Source organism: Rhea pennata, chromosome 4 (genome assembly GCF_028389875.1).
Source record: "Rhea pennata isolate bPtePen1 chromosome 4, bPtePen1.pri, whole genome shotgun sequence".
Lineage (NCBI taxonomy): Eukaryota > Metazoa > Chordata > Aves > Rheiformes > Rheidae > Rhea > Rhea pennata.
The window spans coordinates 51,006,200-51,027,168 of NC_084666.1; the positions used below are offsets into that span (position 1 = coordinate 51,006,200).

At 38.8% G+C, this 20,969-nt stretch overlaps 1 protein-coding gene across 10 annotated transcripts in view; it reads left to right on the forward strand.

Annotated features, from left to right (window-relative positions):
* INPP4B (inositol polyphosphate-4-phosphatase type II B) overlaps positions 1-20,969 on the forward strand; it is a 384,670-nt gene that overhangs the window by 182,874 nt on the left and 180,827 nt on the right. For all 10 annotated transcript variants that reach the window (XM_062573936.1, XM_062573932.1, XM_062573929.1 and 7 more), the window contains one exon: positions 419-463. In XM_062573936.1, the coding sequence (XP_062429920.1) occupies positions 419-463 (45 nt within the window). The remainder of the gene's footprint in view (positions 1-418; positions 464-20,969) is intronic.

Genomic DNA, 20,969 nt, shown 5'->3' on the forward strand with positions numbered 1-20,969 from the left:
TTACTATATTAACTCTATATATATTTTCACAAAGCATAATTTTTGTTCCCTTTTTAACATGATGATATATCCATTTAAAATGTGTTGTTAGAGTTAGTATTTTTGTTGCAGACAAGTAGATTGTTGTTCTGATTGAAAATCTTAAAGTGTACACATCCATGAGAGTTTCTTTTTTTTTCTTAGTTTCCTTTCTAGTTTTTTTTTTTGAAGGTCATCTTCAAAGCTGGTTCCTTTTGAGATAAGTATTTTGTGAAAAGATCTCTTTCACTGAGTTTTTAATGTAAAATGATACTTCACCAGTAATGGCAGGTAGTTATTGATGTATGAATTAGACATGTTAAATTTTTAGTGCATATTAAAAAACTAGATGCTGAAATCAAATTATTTCTAATTAGCTTTTTTTTCTTAATGTTAAAAGGTATTCAGAGAATTGCAAATGAGCCAAAGCTGGAGTTCAGTCTTGGTAAGATAAAACTTTGACTTCTCTTTAGAATTGTAATGGGGATAAAGAGTTTGTGCATGTAATACTACACAATTTAACATAACACCTATTAAAAATGAAAAAAATACCTGATGCTTTTGTGTAGCAAACACTGTATTTATCTTTGTAATACTGGCTTTAGATTCTTGACTAGTTGAAACTGCTAAACATCCGTTGAGTTCTGTAATGCTATGCTGCTTTGCCACACTGGAAACCTGCCCATTAGCTTTATGTGGACATTGTTCATGAAATGTTATCGGTTTGGGGGCCAAGAGACTTAAAGTAACTTTTTAGAAGCCATATATCTTACCCAGAGAGAAGTACTGTCAGTCTAGTAGAGTATGAATGTATATAAGGGTTGATTATCACTTTGTAGAGAAAAGTTGATATAAATGTTCACCTGACTTTATTCTGTTGCACTGTGTTCACCAGAGACCTGTGTTTCAGGAGATGCTCTATCACTTCAGGCCACCCTCTATTCAGAGGTATATACGGCACGATTACGATTGCTCAGTAGGTCAAGCAAGCTAATCTGAGTGATCGTGGTTTTTGTTATTCGAGGTAAAGATGAACTGAAAAACTAATTTCTTGCCGTACAATTAACTAGATATGTGGTAAAAGAAGGTGTCTAAATTACTTTTTTTCCCTTCTCCCTGTTGTGGAATCTAGTAGAACCAACTTATTAAATTAGCTTTTTGGTTGATATTTTCATGTTTTGTTTTTTTTCATTACCTCTTCATTTTTCCAGAGGAGAAAATTGTTAAAGACAAAAGAGAATCAGCTAGTTTATTGAAGTTAAATAAGATGCGCAGTATTTGCAACCTAAACAGTGTGTCATTTAGAAAGGAAAAATGTCGATTGCCATTGCACTTCTTGTGTAAAAACTTTTTATTTGAATTTTTCTAAAGATTAAATGAAATTATTGTTTGCTTTAGGAGTGGTAACTAATTTCATATCAGAAATTAAAATACTATTTAGGTTTGGTTGTTCATTCCCTATGACTGCGTACAGTAAAATTTTACAGTTGCAAGTAATGTATCTTGAAATTGCTGAAGCTGTATGTTGTATGTGTTCTAAAATAATTAATTTGATGTGATTTCTGCATTCAAATGACCTGTTATTGTGCATCTCATGTTATATAGCTATACAGTGAGAAATTCTTAGTATATTTACTCTGATATGAACAATACAGTCAGTACGCTTTAAAATATCTATTGCAAAGGTTCAAGAAGAAAGTTTTTTTTTTTTTTTTTTTTTTTGGCAAATACAGCCAACAAAATGTCTGTGTTGACCTGGCCGCAGGCTCTTGCGCTGCCCCGGCTGTTGGGGGAGCCAGTCTCCTCACCTGCTGCTTTGAACTGGGCTCCAGCTGGCTCTTGCGCTGCTGTAATTGGGCTGCTTTAGAAGTTGATACCCTAAAGCTAGGTCCTTGGGGGCAGATGCAAGCATATCTGATACAATCATTTTTTTTTTAAGATTACTCTAACTGTATCAGGGTTGCCTTACCTGAGTGTCTTTAAAATTAGATGGTTTGAGTAGTGCAACAACTTTGAAGAACAGCTGTCTATGTAGGGACTACTCATGCTTAAGTTTTGTAATAGTTGCCCCCCCAAAATGGCCTAGATATCTGTCAGTAGTAGATAAAATTTCCATTTACCAAAATACACTAATGGTTAGGGGCCAGTCTAACTTCCCTGCGCCTTTCTGCGGGCGTTTTGGGGGCGAAGCGGCCGTAGCGCTGGGGCATGGCTGCTCTACTGCCGTGCCGCCGTGGCACCAGTCTCCCAGACCGGCCCTGGGACGGGCGAGAGAGGGAGGAGGCCGCTCTGGATGGCGACTACAATTTGGATGAGCCGTGTGTCGGGGGCGGCCGCTCTTGGTGATCGGTGCGCCCCGGTAGGTAAAAGCGTGACGATGCTGTGAAACCGCGTTCAGGCTTGCGTGGGCAGAGCGCTGGTAGGTGTTTGCCTGTGGGGTCCGTAGTTGTGGTGTGATTTTTGTTGTTGCTAGTGGGAACTGATGTTCTGCGGGCTTTTTTGCAGCATTATCGATTGAGTCATTGCAGCTCTGTGACTAATCATATAAATTAAACTCTGCTGTCCAGGGAACAAATAAAAGTAACAATGTAAACCTTTTGTTTTTGACTGGTTTTCCTGGCCTGGGCTGTATGTCAGGGATATTTGACAGGATAGGTAGCCTTGCAAAGCTGATTTGTAGTAACACACACCTAAAATTAAGCAAAAACCCAATGACATCAAGGAAACCCCCTTAAGTGAGTGAGTGGTCCACAGAAGACTTCAATATGTCACCAGGAGGAATCCATCCTTCCCGTACCAGTGTCTCCTAGCTCCAGCGGCTCACGGCCCTTACGCCGCTCATACGTGTGCGAACGCACGCGCCCGCTGCAGCCACCTTGCCGCGGGCCGGGAATGGTGCCGCTGGCTGGTTGCCCAGCGGTGGGAAGGGGCGCTGGTCCTGCCCGGCGGCCCGTTCGGGAGGCCTGCAGCACCTCGCGGGCCCGGGGAGCCGCGGGGCTGCCCCTCGGCAGGCTGCCTTTTGAAGGCTTGGCTTGTATCAAGTAAGACTCGGAGCAATTTTGTCCAATATCCATACTAAAACAGTGTAAGTTGTGTTAATTTTAACAATAAGTAAATAATTAAAAATAAGCAACTTTATATTATTACTTAGGGCTTAACACATAAGCCCTAACAAGAGCTTGTAATAACTGTTAACGCACAAGTGCGGTGTGCGAGGGAGTTGAACCGCCTTTTATTTCCCGTGGGTAGGGGCGCGTGTTTGGTCTAGTTGCCTCCGAAGAGGGCCCAGCTCGTGCCCTTCAGGGGCTCTGCGTGAAGCGAACCAAGGCCTGGCCGGCCGGGGTGCTGAGGACGTTTGCCGCGGGAGCGGGCGCTGTTGCGAGGTGGACCTGCCTACCCCACCTTGCCAAACCTGCAGGTGCTGTCTAGCTTGATTAGATTTGTCACATCCAACAGTGAATTTGTAATAAGCTATAAAACTGGTCTGTAGACTAGGAATCATGGCTTACACCTGTAACTGTGTTCATATAATATTATTTGTATGATGTATGTTAGTTGACTAGAAATTGAACTCAAAAACAGTATTATAAATTTGTATATGCAAATAAACATTTGTTTATATCAGTTAATATATACACGTTTTTAACTGTAAAAATTTACTCTGCAGCTGTTACCGTGTAATTATGCTTCAGGGCTCTTTTATCACTAGTGTTTAGTTGGACAATAAATTTTCATAAATGAAATTCACCAGTAACTAAAATACGATATAGCTTTTTAGTATTATTTGGGTACGGCCTAATTCACCAGACTTATTTAGGAACAGTATACCTAAATACTTGTCTCATGTGTTTGAAGTTTTGATAGCTACTTTTTGAAATAATAAAAGTCCTATTTGGGATTTGTGTTCTGGTATGGTAGTTAACTTGCTGTATTTTATATCCATAACACTCTGGAAATAGTTTTCTTTTTTTTTTTTTTTAATAAAGTGTGGAGATACTTACCTTGATAAAAACTCTTCTTTGACTTTAGAAGGTCAAAGTTTTTGACAATTCAAAAAAAACCTTAGTAATAAACATATTATTTATAGTGAATCATAGCTTTCCACCACAATACAGTCAGCATTCTCTGGAGTGAACTTGATTTTATTAATGTTCCTGTCTTTTGAGTCAGAGATTCCTTTAGACTCAGTCTTCTGGTTTTTATATTCCTGAGGACTCTATGGAAATAAGCCTGTTTTTGAAGCTTATAACTGTTGGGAAGTTCTATTTTTTCGAACTTCATTCTCTTGCTTGGCTTTTCAGGTCATTCTCTTCCATTCTGTGAGCTCTTTAGAAAGCACCAGGAGGCAGAGAAATAGTAGCACGTGCTGTTCTGCAGGGTGATGAGTGGAGGGGAGGAACAGAGCAGAGAGAGAGTAAACAGACCCTGGACCTAAATAGCAGACTGATCCAACAAACCCTGAAGCTGATAAGAATCTTTCCCATGACTTTGAAATCCACAGGGTCAACTCTCCTAGAGATGTTTCTTTTGGAATATCTGCTATATTTGGTTGCCCTAGGCTCCGACTCCCAGAGCTGACTAAATTTGGTTTAGGTTCCTGACTTCCTTTATTTCAGTGTAACTGGCTTGTGACATATGAATTTTGCTGAAGTATTGTTTAACAGTTAAGGGAAATAAATTACGTTATGCTTAGAGGTGAACTTCAAAATGAAGTTTTCAAGAGGTTGAATCTTGAAAGCTGTTTGCATTTACTTGAAGGTGAACGGATAAAGCAACGTAAGAAAACTCAACTGGAAAAATGAGGACATTAGGGCAGAAGGCTCCATAGGCAATGAAAGTGCTGAGAGGTGAGCTCAGTAGTAAATGTGATGTTAACATGCAGGAATACATTTCAAAAATACAGTCTAAAAGGAAAGTTTGTTACCCCTTTAATATCCAGTGGAATTCATTTTGGTTCATTTCAGTGTCTTTGAATATCTCTAATCATTAGAGGCATGAAGATGCTATGCTGAGAGTAAAAGACATCACAGTTTGTGTGTAGTGTGATAATCTAGATATATAGGAAGTAACGCCTTGCCACATGTTATAGACATACTCAAATACTCACTTGTATTAGTGAGAGTACCTATCTAGCATCTCTGAAAATTTCCAGTCTCTTGGAAGGTATATGAGGGCAGTGCAATTAGATAGGCTGTCTTATTGTTGCAGAACCTCTAGTTGCTTTTCCAAGGATAGAATAATGTAAATTGTGCATAGTTATATCCTTTCCCAAAATTTTATTGAATAGCACACAATCATAATGCTCTTAATGAGTGAGGAGGTGATAGGCTTAAAACTTAAGAGTTCTGGGCCACTTATTTTTCCATTTTGCCAAGTAGTGGGTTGATGCAACAACTGTCTACCTGTAAATGCAGAAAATTTTGTTTTTTTCACAGTCATATTCTTTACAGAATAATTTTGTGATAGAGCTTCTTGGAGAGGTCATGAAGCAGATTTAACTGCACGTGAAGTCTAAATGATACACTGATGTTGCTCAAAGACCTTGACTAAGTGATTTTTCCAATTTTGAAACATAATTTGGAGCTTTTTCAGTATCAACTGTAAAAGTGATAAGCAAAAATACTGTTTTTAACTGCACTAAAAAGTTGGAGTCAGAGACCCAATTTTAGCAGAGCTTTGCTATCTAACTTTTTTCTTCTGCCTCATCATGTTAAGAGATGAGTTAACATTTGATTTTTTTTTTTTTTTTTGTTTTAGGTGAATTAACAAATATAAAAAATTACTCTTCTGAGTAAATTAAAAAAAAGTGATTACTTCTCCGTCTGTGAATCAAATTGGAAGTGTTGTTTTGTGCCTTGTGATATTTATCCTTCTTGAAAATTAAATGTTGGCCACATTGTGAGTAAAAACCACAAAGAAGTGATTTTTAGGATGGATCTGCTGAGACTCCACATCCTTCTTTTGTCCTCCTCTCCTCCCATCATACTTCTGACATGCATAGCTTTTGAGAAGGCTTTGGGGGTTTTGTCTTAGCCATTGCCAAATTGAAAGTAACTACTTTTTTTAAAGGTACTTTCTGAAGCTCTGCTCCTCCATCATTGCGCATATTTTCCGAAGAAAAGCAACCTCCTGAATTGTGTGCTGCACACGTTACCAGAGAAAAGGATTTGCTCGCCTCAGTGGCGTGGCCGAAACTATCTGAATCTTACCAGGTTCTTCAGTATGACTTGGTTATTTTAGGCCATTTTGATATTATAAGGTAATCATAAAGCTACTGCTGAAGAAATAAAAGCTAAGGAAATGTATTGATGTGGTTTCCCTTAAAAATCTTACCTTCCGATCGGAGTCTTGCATAGCTCTTCTGTAATGAGCATTTTCATTCTCACTTTTGTGGAAGGTTATCCCATCCCAATGCCCTTCTAGTTTCTTGTGAATTCATTTGACAGGGCCAATCTGCATCCTCTACTTGTTGCCTTTCATATCATCTCTTTCATTATATTTTTTTTCCCTCGCTTTAAACATAGTGAATTTTATCATCTTGATTCACTAACCTGCAGTATTCATTATACTTAAATTTTCTTCTAAGACTGTGTTCTCTATACAAATAATAGAAAAAAACTCAGTATTAAAAAAAAAGAAAGAAAAAGAATCCTTTCAAAAATTTATATTCTCCTTCAGTTCTGCTGGGTATCCTGCCTTCTTGATTTCTAAGTACTGGAAAATTAGACTAGATTTTCAAATCTGTGTCTTTCAGAAGTCTATCCTTTGATAATTTTAGAGTAGGAATTGTCTTCATTTGCACTGGAGCCAGAGAGGAGCATGCTGTCAATCCTTAAATAGTAATCTGTTCTAAGTTTATGCTGAGTATGCAAGGATTCAAAAGTCCTTAGTAATGAGACTTTGGAAACTATTCAGTTAGTGTGCCGCCTGCTCCTTGCATGATGAGAGAGTCTGACCAAAGAGGTCTAATCCAAAATGATGCTGATGCTGAAATATTACTGGCATGTTCACATCTGAAATAGAAGTGTGTGTATGTGTGCATATATATATATACACATATTTATATGTAAAATTTCCTTTGATAACCCGTTTTATGGCTAGTATAGCATGACTCTTCTATTAAGTATGTCTTGTCTTAGGATCTGTGTCAAGTAAGGAGTAATTATTGATAGGAGTAGTTCAGAAAAGTACTTTCAATGTGTCAGCATCCATTGCTACTTAACGATAGGCATTTAAGCAGCTATGATTTGTGCAAATTCAAATTCCCAATAGGTTATCGAGATTAAAATTCTATGTTACACCTTGCTGTTTAGCAGTTTTTCACCAGGGTAGGCTTTTTATTGAGTGCAGGAGTTTGTTTGCTCTGGAGTGGGTTGGCGGATACGCTGAATCAGTAGGATGGAGTAGATCATACTGCTTCAGCATATTCTACTCTGATGGAGTAGAGAAAGCATAGGTATGGTAATACCAGTAATGAATAGCATGAAGAAGTTTTGGGGTCTCAACATTAGTGAACTCGGGTGTTTTTTTCGCTCTCTCTCTTTTTTTCTCCAGGCAGTTTTCTTCTGTTCTATTCTATGAAGTTAAAGTGCCTTCTCCCTGGAAGCTCTTGCTTTTATGAATGCTTTTCTTTGAAATACCAGGAGAAACTAGATTATGATCTTGTAATGATGACAAATAAGTATAAATCAGAGATGTGAATAAGGGAAACTTTTACTTTTAATCCAATAGAATAAGGACTTTACAGCAATGACTCACTCATATTTTGATATAAATGGATGTCTAGGGATAAATTTGGAATAGCTAGAGGTAATCTGTGTAGAGAGGAGTTTGTAGATATCTGAGTTTGAAAAGCTGTTTAACAGTTGAAAGGGTTTTGTGGGATTTAAGCATTCTGAGAGACAGTTTTATCAGAATAGTTCTGGTGTGATACAACAGATAATGGGATTGAGTTCTTTGAGAAATGTACAGATTCTGAAATCTTGGGAAGAGGTGACAAATTGATACATCTGCATGGCAAGGGAACAAGGAGGAGAAGGACAAGAAAGATTTCTTTTTCAAATCTTTAAATAAATAAGATTGATATGCTCCTCAGTAATATCACTTTCCTCTTGACACTGAAGATGATAGTTCAGTACATACTTCACATTTTTCTCACAATTCATAAATGTTGATTCACATTTTCAAAAACTCTTATGTTGAAAACTTCCAAAGGAAAAGGTTATGTTGGTGCTGAAAATGATAATGAAAGGTGGAGCGGCCCCAACTACTTACAGCAGCACAGATTTTAGCATGGGTTAATCTATCCTACTCCTAGTTTATAAGGATACTTGTGTTGCTATTCCTGAACTACTTCTGGTTTCTGAGCTAAAATATTTAAAGCACTTAAACCTTTATGTTAACTTGTAAGGCTTCTTGAAAATTACTCTAGGAAAAGAGTTTAAGATTTAACTTTGAAATTACTTTGATGTAATTGGAAACTTGTGTTTCCAGGGTATTTTTTTCTAGTTCATGGGAACGTAGGATTAAAGATAATTTCTTTAAGCTAAAGAGAAGTTATTTTTGGCACATGCTACTCTCTTGTTTCCCCCTCCCCTTCCTGCTTTTCCCAGTTTGACTCATATACCTCCTACTGTGCATACTTTCTCCTGTTTGTTTTTCCAATCTAGGTACTCTTCAATTTCTGAAACTTACTTTTTCAAGTGACTGTCTTCATATCCCCTGGTATACCTTTAGAGTGAACCTCTTAAATCTCATGCACTGTAACTTGTTTTTTTGTGTGTGGCTTGTTATACCTTTAGCATATAGGGTGCTGGGATAGTCAAAGAAGGTTAAGGGGAAGGAGAGGACTCTGCAGCTGGGTGGCTGAGCTGGCAAGAGGGGTAACCATGACTGACCTAGCAGCTCTCTGCTCTGCAATGAGCATTGGTAGGCAGCATCTTCCAGGGTGAGTCTGGCTTTCAGCCCGCTCTCCCATCATGTGTCCTGCATGTCCACGAGTACAGCTGTTTGCATAACTTGATGATCATGTAGTTGATATCCGATGAGTGAGATGTCCATGACTTGATACGTGTGGTTGATTGCTTTGTGGGTGTAGGAAGCTGGTCTGAATGGAGAGAAGTATTAAGATCCTTACTGAGAGTTTTACACAGAGATAGCGGCAAGGCAAATCAGGATGAATTACTCCTTTGTTCTTACAGAAGACTGTAATGTTTTCTTACCTACGACAGAGATTTAGATGAGAGTTCTGGCACTGCTATTTTCTGCTAAGTGTGTTCTACCTCCCAGGCAATTGCCATTTTGACTATTCAGGATATGATTGATTCTCTCCTGCCTCCCCTCTTAGCAATGCTAGAAGCTAGTCTGCTCCATGGTGGTAAGAAGAAGTTGCACTTTTATGGATTCTTTACAACATCACAGCTCTTTCTAACTGAAAGGCTTTTTGCATCAAATCACAATATTTGGGAGTATTAAATTGTTAAACTCTATTTCTACTTAAAAAAGAACTTGTATATACCGCTGAGGCTGCTTAAGAGGTATTTTTAGTGTGTGGATTGCTGTGTTTCAGTGGCTGAAACCTGTGAAGTTTTCTCTGCTGTCCAGTCCTTGTAGTCCTGGGAGTTCTCCTAGGCAGATACAAGAAATGCAATATTTTGAAAAATGGGACAGAGCCTATTAGGAAGCCAAGTGATCTGTGTTATATATGATTATATGTATCATGTGTGTGTGTACATATACATACATACATATAATATGAGCTCTATGTGAAGGACTTGCCATATAACTTGCTAGCAGGATTTTTAGGGCGTCTCAGACATTGCTGTTACTGCCTGGTTTGCAAGTGACTCTTGTAATGACCTTAAATGGTGGTACTAAGACATCTGTTACTTTGACCTAGGAATTCTTGAGAATCTGTATTTCCACATAATTATGTTGAAATTGGACTATTTAAAATTGTTGCCATCAATCTGAACATAAGAAGTTTTAGGGAACTTCCACTCTTGCTTTCTAATGTAGTGCTTTATGGTATATTTAGTGTGCCTCAGATAAGGCTGTGCCAGCAGCTGGAATTGCCTTATTTTTTGGACAGTGAGCAAGTCGGGTTTGGGGAGAGCTGAGCAAATGTCAGATAAAAGTTTTGTGAATGGTCTTGGCCTGAGATAATATCTGATTAGTGCTGATTCTACTGTATGTGTTTTGCACGTTTGTCCCTTTATGTTTATATTCTGTTTCTTCTAGTAGGAATGGTTGCAAAATGCAGACTTAAGGTAGAATATTTACTGAATAGCATTTAAAGCTTTGTTGTTGGCCAGGAATAAAATTCAGATGGCCACTTTTTTTAACCCAATTTGAAAATCTTCCCTTTCTCCATTTGTGAAAGAGTTGGGTATGACCTTGGGCAGAGACAGAATAAATTGAGGATGACTGTTCAGTGACTAGGGCCCTTTCCTGTGGCAGGGAGCACCTGCGATGTAGAGTTTCTTTGGAGGACAGTGACAGTGTCCTTGAACAAAATTCAGTGACAATTTCATGTAAAATACAGAATTACCTTTCAGAATGCTAATTTTGTCACCTCTTCCCTTACTGCCAAGGTATATAAAATAAATATTTTCATCAAGATGGGACAGCTTCAAGAGGAGGATTTGAATGTCTGCTTGGATGTCTTCCCTTGGGTGTGAAACCTGGTGACTTTCTGTGGTTTGTAGGTCTTCAGGTAGAGGAAGGCAAAAGGATAAACCTGGATCCAGCCTGCATCTGACCTCTTTCTGGTTCAGTGCCCAGTTGAGTTGAAGGGGGGAACTGCCCCCATTCCTTCTCCAGTCCTCCCTCTGGGAGTGTAGTGAAGGAAATGAGGGGTGATGTGTTTGCAGAGCCTGGCTGGGCGGTGGGGCTGGGCCCCTGCCAGGGCTGGCATGTGGCGGGCACCCGCTGACAGGCACCGAGCTGCTCGGTGCTGGCAGGCTGAGGCCTTTGGTACATGCCTAGAAGCAGACCCCTGGCCATGCGGGGACCTCTTACAGTTGAAAGCTTAAATGCGGAGACTTGGATGCCTCCAGAACTAGGCAGCAGGTATGTTGAGAGGCTTAGAGTATTCTATTTAAATCTCACTTTGAGCATTTCTGTCTTTCTGTGAGAGTTTTTGCTGTCTTCTTACTGTCACTTATTGCAGTTGATCTGTTATAACCTTCAGCCCTGTCTGTGAAACCCTTGGCAAGGCACCGTCTGGAGAACTGGTCCCAGCGCTTCTCCTGCATGCCTTCCTCCTTGGAGGCAGCCTCCTCTTCTCAGTCCGGAAAAGATGCAGGTGATTTGGGAGACAAAGCAAGCAAATTATTTACAGATCACAGTAATTGTGTAGTTCGTGGCTTTTGTGTAGCATGGTCATGACTAAACAGCCGTGGTACCATTCTCTTTTGGTAGGCCAATAATATATTAAGAGAAACATTTTTCAAGTTGTTCAGAGGATGATAGCTCTTGACAGCTTCTTTGGCACTAATGGCACTGCCCTATGTTAACTGAACATTTGTCTTCCAAATGGCAGTCATTAAATACATCTCTAAATATGCCTATAGAAATAATTGCAGTAGTGCTTTCACGTTATAAAATATCTCCCAACAGACTTCTTTTTAATCCTCATATGTGGGCACAGAAATCCTATAAAAAGAAAAACATCTAATTAATGGAAGACTGAAGTCATTCTCCCCTTTTGCAGGCATTAGTTACAGATACACTTACTTTTGGAAGTTTTGAAATGTGTATCCTGTGGTGAGATTTGCCTTGAAAATGAGGTTGCCCTGCAGGCCCCGAAAGAGCTGGCGTTTTCATTCCCGGAACAGCCATGAAATCCAGGTGACACTTGAAACGTCCAGCATGGCCACTGTGGCTGTTGCAGCCAGCCTTATCTGAGGTGCTGGGAATGTTTTTACTCAAAACGAACAAAATCTTCAAAAAATAGTTTTCCTGTATCTCCTGTTGATAATAGTTTCTAGCATAATTACAGACATTTTAACTCCTTTTCCTGTGGAAGCGAACTGCACTAAAAATATGGTTGTGTGGCATCTGAAACTGAAAAGAAACAAATTTAAGTCAATTATAAAAAAAACCTTGAATATTTTGTGGAATATGCTTGAATGTTCAAAACAAGTTAAAGCTGACACTTTAACCTGAAACCTCTTTTGTTGTACTTAAGATATTCCATTGACTTCTGAGGGATTGAATGAGCATGCAATATCATTATGATAAATTAAGAAGAATTTGGTTTTAGCAGCCTTTGAAGACCAGAATTCTTCATGTATAGCAAGCTGAGAATTGCTGGTATTGCTGGTAAAGATTGTAACTGAAATGCTTTTAAAGACTAAAATTTGAGAACCGTATGGTAAATGGGCTAACAGTGTTTTCAACTTTGAGATCTGAATGTGCTCCCATAGAGATGAAGAGCAGCAATACCTACTTTAGTCCACGTTTAAACCTCAAATCCACCAGGAGGTGTCTCTGAAGAGAGAAATGAAGGGCTTTTTTTTTTTAAAAAAAAAAAAAAGAAAAAAAAAGAAAACCCTTAGCTAATCCTTCACTATGTGTGTGTGTGGTGCTTTTTTTTCTTTTCCTTTTTTTTTTTTTTTTGTACAAATGAGTTGATGATTTAAAATTTAATTTCTCTGGGAAGAAAAGGCAGATTTTTGTTTGTTTTTAAGCATGTCAAAAATAACTCAGTTTCAAACAAAGTGTTGCAACATATGTAAATAGCAGATTTTCGTTCTTGAAGAAATTCTTGCTGGAAATAACAGTGCGACAACTAACATCTAACCCTTAAAATACAAGCTACTGATCTTTGATAAATTTGTGAGATAGCTTAGAGTAATAGCTGTGGATCAGCATCTTTGAGCAGAGAAGCGTAGTGTTGATTTTGAAGATTTGAGAAATATCGATGCGTATGCTGCTTGAGGGTAGGTTCCTTTGAAATGATGTGTAAGAGTGTCACGACATCTATGATCAGAATGGTGCTTGTCACCCTGTATGTGCTGCTGTGCTCTAGTTTTTTTCGAGGCTCTGTGGGTACCCACTTAGGATGAAGCACATTTTTTGGAGAAGTTTTAGGAGTAAAGATTATTTTTTCAGGATATGCAGAATGAGGGTCCCTGAGTGAATCCAAAGTGCTTGCAAGAGATGAATTCCTTGAAACTCATCCTTTGATGCCAGTCTGACACTTGTGGGCTTTTAATATTTCTTGATTTTTATGTCATTTGTATGGAAAGATATGAATTTGTATTCGTGTTCCCTCCCATTGTTTAATCTCCTTTATAAAGGAGTTATATTTTGCTACCTCATACAAGTCCTCTGCTATTAAAATAATCTCAAAATATTTATCAGTGGTTGTTTCTAACTCCTCTGAGGATTGTCTCTTGCTTGGATCTCTGATTGAGCTATTAATCCATAATTGCCACCTTTTCAGACAAGTCTTACTCATATTGGGATGTCTTCTCCTTTTAACTATGGCCTGCATGCAGATTACTTGGCATTTATCATGGATTTCCTGGCTAGAAAGTATAATTATTAAAGGGCTAGAAGTGATTGTTCTGGATTGCAGAAATCTAATTTCTCATTTGATTGAAGGTGTCTTGTTTACTTTGACTTTGAAGTACTTTTTAGTCTCCTTTCCATTTAGGTATGTCAAAGAATAGTTCCTTCTCTGTAAAGGATGACCTCTGACATACTGGAGGGGCCAGTGCTTAGCTTTCCTCTCAGTTTTCTGTAGAGCGCTCTGTTTTTAGAGAGACTCATGAATCCTTTTTTGCTTGCCTATGCAGTGAGGCTCCTATGCGGTGAGATCCAGTTGTGACTGAGGCCTGCATATAGCATCACAACGCAAATACATGCAATTGTACAGCTCGGTAATAACCTGCTTATTTTCTACAGATAGTTGTCTGCCCATTTTTGAGTGCTGCTCGTGAAGGAGAAAGCCCCAGTGCTCAATATTCTGGATGTCTTTTTTTTTTTTTTTTGGGGGGGGGGAAACTATAATATTGATCAAAATGAGGTTGATTCCTGGCTCCACTGCAGGCTGCATCCTTGTAGCATATAAAAGGAAAGATAGACAAATCTTTTCAGCTAAATGAATCTTGAAGAATATTCAGTTATGTACTCGAGTAGTAACTAACTGATGTCAATATTTTTGTTCATGGGTTACTAATGTTAATGTAGCTCACTACTGCGTCTTGTTGTCCTGTCACCTTTTTTGTGATTGGCTTTTTTATATAACACCATTACTTAAGGAAAAAATTTTCTTTAAGCATGTCTGAATGAATAGCTGCATTCACTAGTAGTGTCTCGTGGGCAATGGCATTACGGCTACGTAACTGAGTACTCCTATAAATCATGGTAGGGGTGGTTCCAGAGAAATTCTGTGAACAGGACGTGCAGCGGCTTCTAAAATTTGCAGCATGGTTTAGGTGTACCCAGGTTAATATAAAATTAACCAGCCTGGGTGCTAATAGCAACGTGGCTGTGGGATGCTGAAGTCTCATACAGACTGTGACGTGCTAGAGAAGGTGGGTGGGTTAGTCCGTACTGCGCTCTGGGCTCCTGCAGCTGGACTTCTCGCCAGCATCCAGCCTAGCTCCTTTGGAGCGGCCTTGAGCACCGGGGTGCACTACTGTGTGAACCATCTTCTGTTGGTGATAATTTTTAAAAAAGTGTTTTATTTCTGCAGAAATGTACAAATTTAAGAATCAGCAGTATGTATTTTATTTATAAACCTGAAATTGTTACAGATTCTAGATGTTCACTGTGAGCTGATAGTATAAAGAAATTGAAGTAGTTAAAAAGGGAGATCTTGTATACTCCTTGCTATTTTTTTAAAACTCTTTGCCTGTTATTTAAACTTGTAACCACTCTATTTTCAGTGTTGTGGCAAATCTTTGAAAGACATTATAGTAAGTTTAGATCTTTACTGCAGTAGATACTTGATATGACAATATTGAAAAAGGTGAAAGGGAAAATGCTATTTCTCTCTGTTTCCAGGAGATAGAAACCTTTCTGTGGTATTCTAAAATACCAACAATGCCAAAATAAATTACAGCCTTAGAATAGCAGTGTCAAAATCTATTTTGATGTGAATATATTTTATAGTGTAATAATGTATAGCAAGTTTTTGTAAGCCTTCAAGCATTTTTTTTTCTTTCTTTCCTTTCCTCATTTCTTTCACAAGAGAAATGAAGTCAACTCCAGGGCGGAGCATGAATGCCATTAATAAAGGGTACTATGAGCAGGATAGCTCTGGGCGGAAGGTAAAGAGGATAATTAAAAATCTAAAGCAGCAGCAGAAGTTATGCTTTGGTATCACTAGATGGCTAGCGTATGAGAAAAATACAGTTCTCCTGTGCTGATACATGCACAGAGTGCTCAGTAGGTAAATGAAATGTTTTCTGAAAGTGTTGTTTTCCATATAGTTTTGTATTTGTTTATTAAAAATAAATTCACTGATGTTCCCTAATGTAATTTCAGAAGTTAAAGGAATTTTGAAATGTTGAACAAGAGCAGTATATTGTGTCATAACGCCAGGAACCAGCTATTCTGAGCAAAGCTAAGAAGTCACTTCGGTGGCCTTATTGCCACTATATAACTCAAGTCTCGAATGGAGAGGTGCTGGAAGTCAGCTTTGCACAACTGGTAAATAGAGCTGGAGGAGCATGATCTTTAGCAATGAACATGCTGGAACAGGTAATCTAACAAGTTAGAAATTGATTAATGCAGTATCCAAATGTGGATTGCCCTAAATGGATAGCTAGCAGGAGTGATCATGCACTTAGCTCTGCAGTGGAAATACGATGCCTGTGAGAAGTACATTGATCCAGTCGGGCACTTTCCTGAGCCCCTTGCATCTATCATACTTAAGCTGTATAAATAAGTGGAGTTGTGCAGGCTGAATAGCAAGGCAGCAGTGCGACATAGGCCTGCTGTAGTGTGTCAGAAGAACTGAAAACCGTGCTGAGGAAGTGGCTGTTACTGCTGGTGGTAACTGCTGTGCACAGGTAGTGCACTAAGCATTTGTATTTATTTTACCTTCCTTGAGACAGTAGAAGAAGGATACAGTTTGGAAGTGCTGTACTTAATGTTCTAGTCCAGCTTGAGGCTTTCACTAAAACGAGAAAGACGCAACAAACTGAAATTTTTCTAGTACTGCAAAATTCAGGGTGGGCAGAGCTTGTTCTGAAATAGATCATTTCTGATATTCACAGTAGTAATTTGAAGCAGATTTGTCATTTCATATGCAAATGGGATTGTGAGTGCAGCTGGCATTTCAATTCCTGAGCATGATCGCTGTGCTTATGCCCACCCTCCATCAGCATACGTTTTCTCCCAGCAACCCTCATTTCTTTCTTATTTCAGTGATACCTAAAATAATTGTAATTTTTTAGTTGCAAATTAAGTGGGTAATGATTGATTGACATTTTTCCTGGAAAGCGTATTAATTGTTACTTAAAATGAGTACTGATAATGGTTGGTTTTCTTTCTTTATTTATTTTTTTTCCTCCACCAAACCTGTATTTCTAAAGATGTTGTACGTAACTCTTTCATTATACTTCATCTGATACAGCTTCTTTGTCAGTAATTGCTCGTTGGACTACTAGTAGAAATTTTCTTTCCACTGCTAATTGCAGGTACCCCAGAAAGATACTGACTGTATTATGTACGTGCATTTCATTGAGATACAACTAGGTTACTTCAGCAACCAGCTGTATGTTCCAGAGAGTAGACATATTTAGTTTGTTTTGATACAAGCACCTCCTCCCTAAGGGCAGAAACTGTGGTTTTGGCAATTTCTGAGGTAACGATCCATTGAGCTTGTATGTGTGGTCCAAATGCAATCTTCTCTTTAGAGATTCTTTTCATTGCAGAGCTCACCCGAGTTTGAGCATCTGAGGTAGCTGTTACTGGTCATGTGCGTCCCTTCTGTAACACATACTTGTTTCACGGCTGTGTGAGTGTGCCCACGTGTTCTGGTAACATGGTACTGGAATTGCTGCGCCTGCATCCTTTGATATTTAATGTTGTGCTAGGAATTGTTTCAGTGGGAGTCCACACTACAAGTTGGCATGGGAATAACTTGTCTGTTCTCCTAGTCTGTAGGTAGAGGGGTTCTTAGCCCACCAACATGGCAAATTGAAGTACTACTGACACGTGTGGGTGAACCATAGTACTTATCTATGATGGGACATTAGCTGGAGGGGTGCTTATTAACACCATTCTCTGCTAAGCCATCATCAAGCAATAGCAGTTCCAGAACACTTGCCTCAGTTGCTCTCAGGCATGTTCTGCCATGAGGAGAGATCTTCCCTCTCGCAGTTGCCTTTACACTGCTAAGTCAAACATATGGCCAAGCTTTCCCTGTGTGTCCTGAAGTTGGATTATTCCTAATCTGTTTGTGGTTCAAGATATGGCTTCTTTTGAAATCTGGTTGAAAGTATTCTTTCCAGCAAACTTGGTTAGGCCGGTTTGTTCATTAGAGGCAAAAGCAGTGGCAAAGCATACTTTTTCTTTCTTTTTTTTCCTTCCACAGGAGGGATACTACTTAGTGTTCTGCGTATAGCACAGTCTGAATGTAGTGGTCTTTATTTAATGTGTCCTTCTGCCTGTTAAGAATAGTTGTATCTGAGTTCATCAAGAACCTTTCAAGAGAGACCACATGTTTAGGATATATAAACTAAGTTGTTTTGGGATGACAGTGCTATTGTAATGTTAATGAAATAACAAAAATGAACGTTGTGTGTGTGTATGCATGTGTGTGAGATACACACTGTTGTTGCTTCGTCTGTGCTCCTTGTCTTCGTGTATTATTGATCTTCTGTTCTGAATGCATACAAAACAGTGTCCTTTGGAGAAAACAGGATTATGAGGGTTAATTCCTGTCCCCTGACAGTCACTTGGAATCTATCTTGGTTTGGAAAAGGGAAGGAAATCCTGGAATTAAATCCTGAGAAACTACATGGTTTCTGTCACTGGTTAGAGAAAAAGCTACCTCACAGATTGCCATGTAGGTTAATACACAAATTCTGTGAATCCATTGACTCTGAGACCTTAGCAAATGTACTGTAATCTTCTCATCTAGCAAAAACAAACAAGCATTGCAATGTCAGTGCCACTTCCCAATTTTCAGTCCAGTCCTTGGCATCCTTCCCAAACAACTCTGTGAACGCTGAGTAGAGGATGCCTTTCAGTCCCTCTGCCCATGTAGTCTGTACTAGCTGCTGGATCTTTTCTGAGTTTGGGAGCTGCTGTGTTTCCTCTGTTTCTTTATCAGATTAATCTCTTCTGGTTCCATTGGGCTTCGTGCTCAGAGCTGTGTTGAAGCTCAGAATTGTCAGAATTGTTGTAGTTTCAGGGAAGGCAGATGATGAATTTCCAGATTTTTTTCTACTTTTCTTTAGTTGTTACATAGTCATTGGGCTTTTTGAATTTATTTTTGGTGTTTCTTTGTGCTCTGTTTGTCCTTACTGGTAATATTTTGGACGCATCTTCCCTGATCCTGTTACTCCGTCACTGAAAATATGAAGCAAACCTCTGTGGTGTTTGCAGCATAAGGCAGTTTTGAACAAACAGTAATCGATCTTTTCTGTTGCCCCTGCGCGCACACAGAGAAAGATGAAGAGAACAGGCCACTCGTTAGTGCTGCGGAGAGATCAGTGTCATATGGAGCGCAGCCTGACTGAAGAATCAAAGATCTGCTTCAGACAGTTTGGTAGAAATTGTACGCAAAGTGCTTGTAATAGTTGATGCATGACTAGGAGCACTTTACTGTGACTTGTGTAAGAATAATATTGCTATATTATAGTGGAACAGCAACAGTCAGGGAAATAAAACAACAATTAAAATATTCCCTCTATGCTTTTATTCTTTTGAAAATCAGTATTGAAGGATAAAAACGCAAGTGTTTTCTGTTTTAAGGCATTTTCAATGGTAAAGCAATTTTATATGTAGAATGCAGCATTATGCAAAACTTGTAAACATATATTTGTAAATGTACTCTAGACCCACTGTTTCCTTTAAGCCATTCATCCTGCCCTACACATAGTGATTACTTTGGTTTCTTTCTTTTCATTTGCTTGATGTATAGCAGTTTTTTTTTTTTTTTTTTTACTTTCTTTGTTGCTGTAAAAGCATAAATTATTCCTAATGCAGTTCTTCCTTAAACATTCATTGTACACTGGTAGACTTAGTGGAGATGGGATCACCAGGGGAGTGGATGACTCAGGCTTTTCACCCTGAGTCAACAGTCACAATGAGTAGATTCATACACTTCTGGCATGCAAGTCCAAGCTGTCACTTCAATCCACTGAATTTTGTTGGTGAGTTTTTCCAGAATTAATTCAAGCATAGTGAAATACTGAAGAGTAATGCAACCTATATATGTAGTTTGCTTGGTCATAGTTTTGAAGGAAAGTGTATTGATCTTATGTTGCCTGCTCTCACTGTGCTATGCTTTCAATTAAGAAAGCAGACAGGAAACATGCATTTCATGTTTGTTTTGCATCATTTTTTTTGAATAATTTATGTCAATGATGCTAAACAGATGTATTTGTACAATGTATAGCTTGTATCTCAGTTTCACAGCCACGGAATATTTCCCTTTGAAGAGAGTTGGCTGTTTCTTTATGAAGATCTCAGAGATATTACTGGTGAAATAAAAAGCAGTAAGGCAGTGTTGGATTGTGGAACTTTCCAGTGAGCAGGATATACCAAACTTCTCCTATACTTCTCCTATTCTTTGCTATTAGATTAAAAAAAAAAAAAGTCTTTAAGTTTTTGTTAAACGTTTCAGTCAGTGCATGTTTAAGGGAAGTGATTTACTGTAGCCCAAACTGACAAATTCTGTGTTACTCCAAACCTTCTGTCCCCTGCCAGTGACAACCTTATTGAATAGCCTTTCTAACTGAAGTCTGGGTAGTTGTGCATAGCAGTAGCTGAACGTCACGATAAAGAGACAAATAACTTTGATCAAACTAGATGAACGTTTCATCTTATTTCATTTTTATTTTATTTTTTGTTCTGCACTGGGGGCTCCTGGAGAATTTGGATACTTCATCCTGATATTCCCCATGGGAGAGGTGCACATGAATTATTTTCGTGTCAACTCTACCCAGTGAAATTCGAGATCATGTTGCTAAGCTGCTGCTGCTTTTATTTTTTTTTATTTTTTTTAAACAGGAGAACAATATAATGACTGGATTTCCCTGCTATTGCACAGAAGAATAATCTTCTTAGCTCAGATATCACTAAGGTGGCTGCCACTTAATGCAGTCTTTTTCCTATTGTTAAAGGTTTTATCAACAGGAAAAAAGCCTGCATCCTTGTTTAGTCATGTGGTCAATGTATTTGAGATTTCCCACAATTAAATCAAACTGTAATTTAAGGAGGGATTTACTCTTGTTCATTATGTGACAGTCCTTTTTTGAAAGTTCAGCTGTAGGGTTCCGGCCAGAGTCCCAGGCTTTTTTTTCCCCTCAGTTTCTATCTCTCTTTCTCCTCTGGTATCTTCCTGTCATCTCTGGTGGTTCATGCAGTTGTCCATGGTTAGTTTGCCTTTGGGGGCAGGGGTAAAAAATTAGACCACTTCTGCCAGTGATAGTGAAGGCGACCAGCTCTCATGGCATCCCCCTAGAAGAGCATATTCCAGCATGCCAGTGAGATATTCTAAAAACAGGTTTGTAAGGTGCAGTAGCCATTTACAGATTGGGTGGTGGCACAAGGTCATGGTTTTGGGAAGATGACTGTTTCTGGAAGTTTTCATAAACTGATGGTGGCTGCTGGCAGATTTATAGTTTCAGGGTCTTGTTGTCTCTTAGCGAGGCAGCTAGGCAGCCATCTGTCCAGCTCTCTGTGCTTTGGTAACTGCTTTTCTGTAAACTTACTCAAATAATTGTCCAGGTCATACCAGGTAGTTCTGATATTTAGAG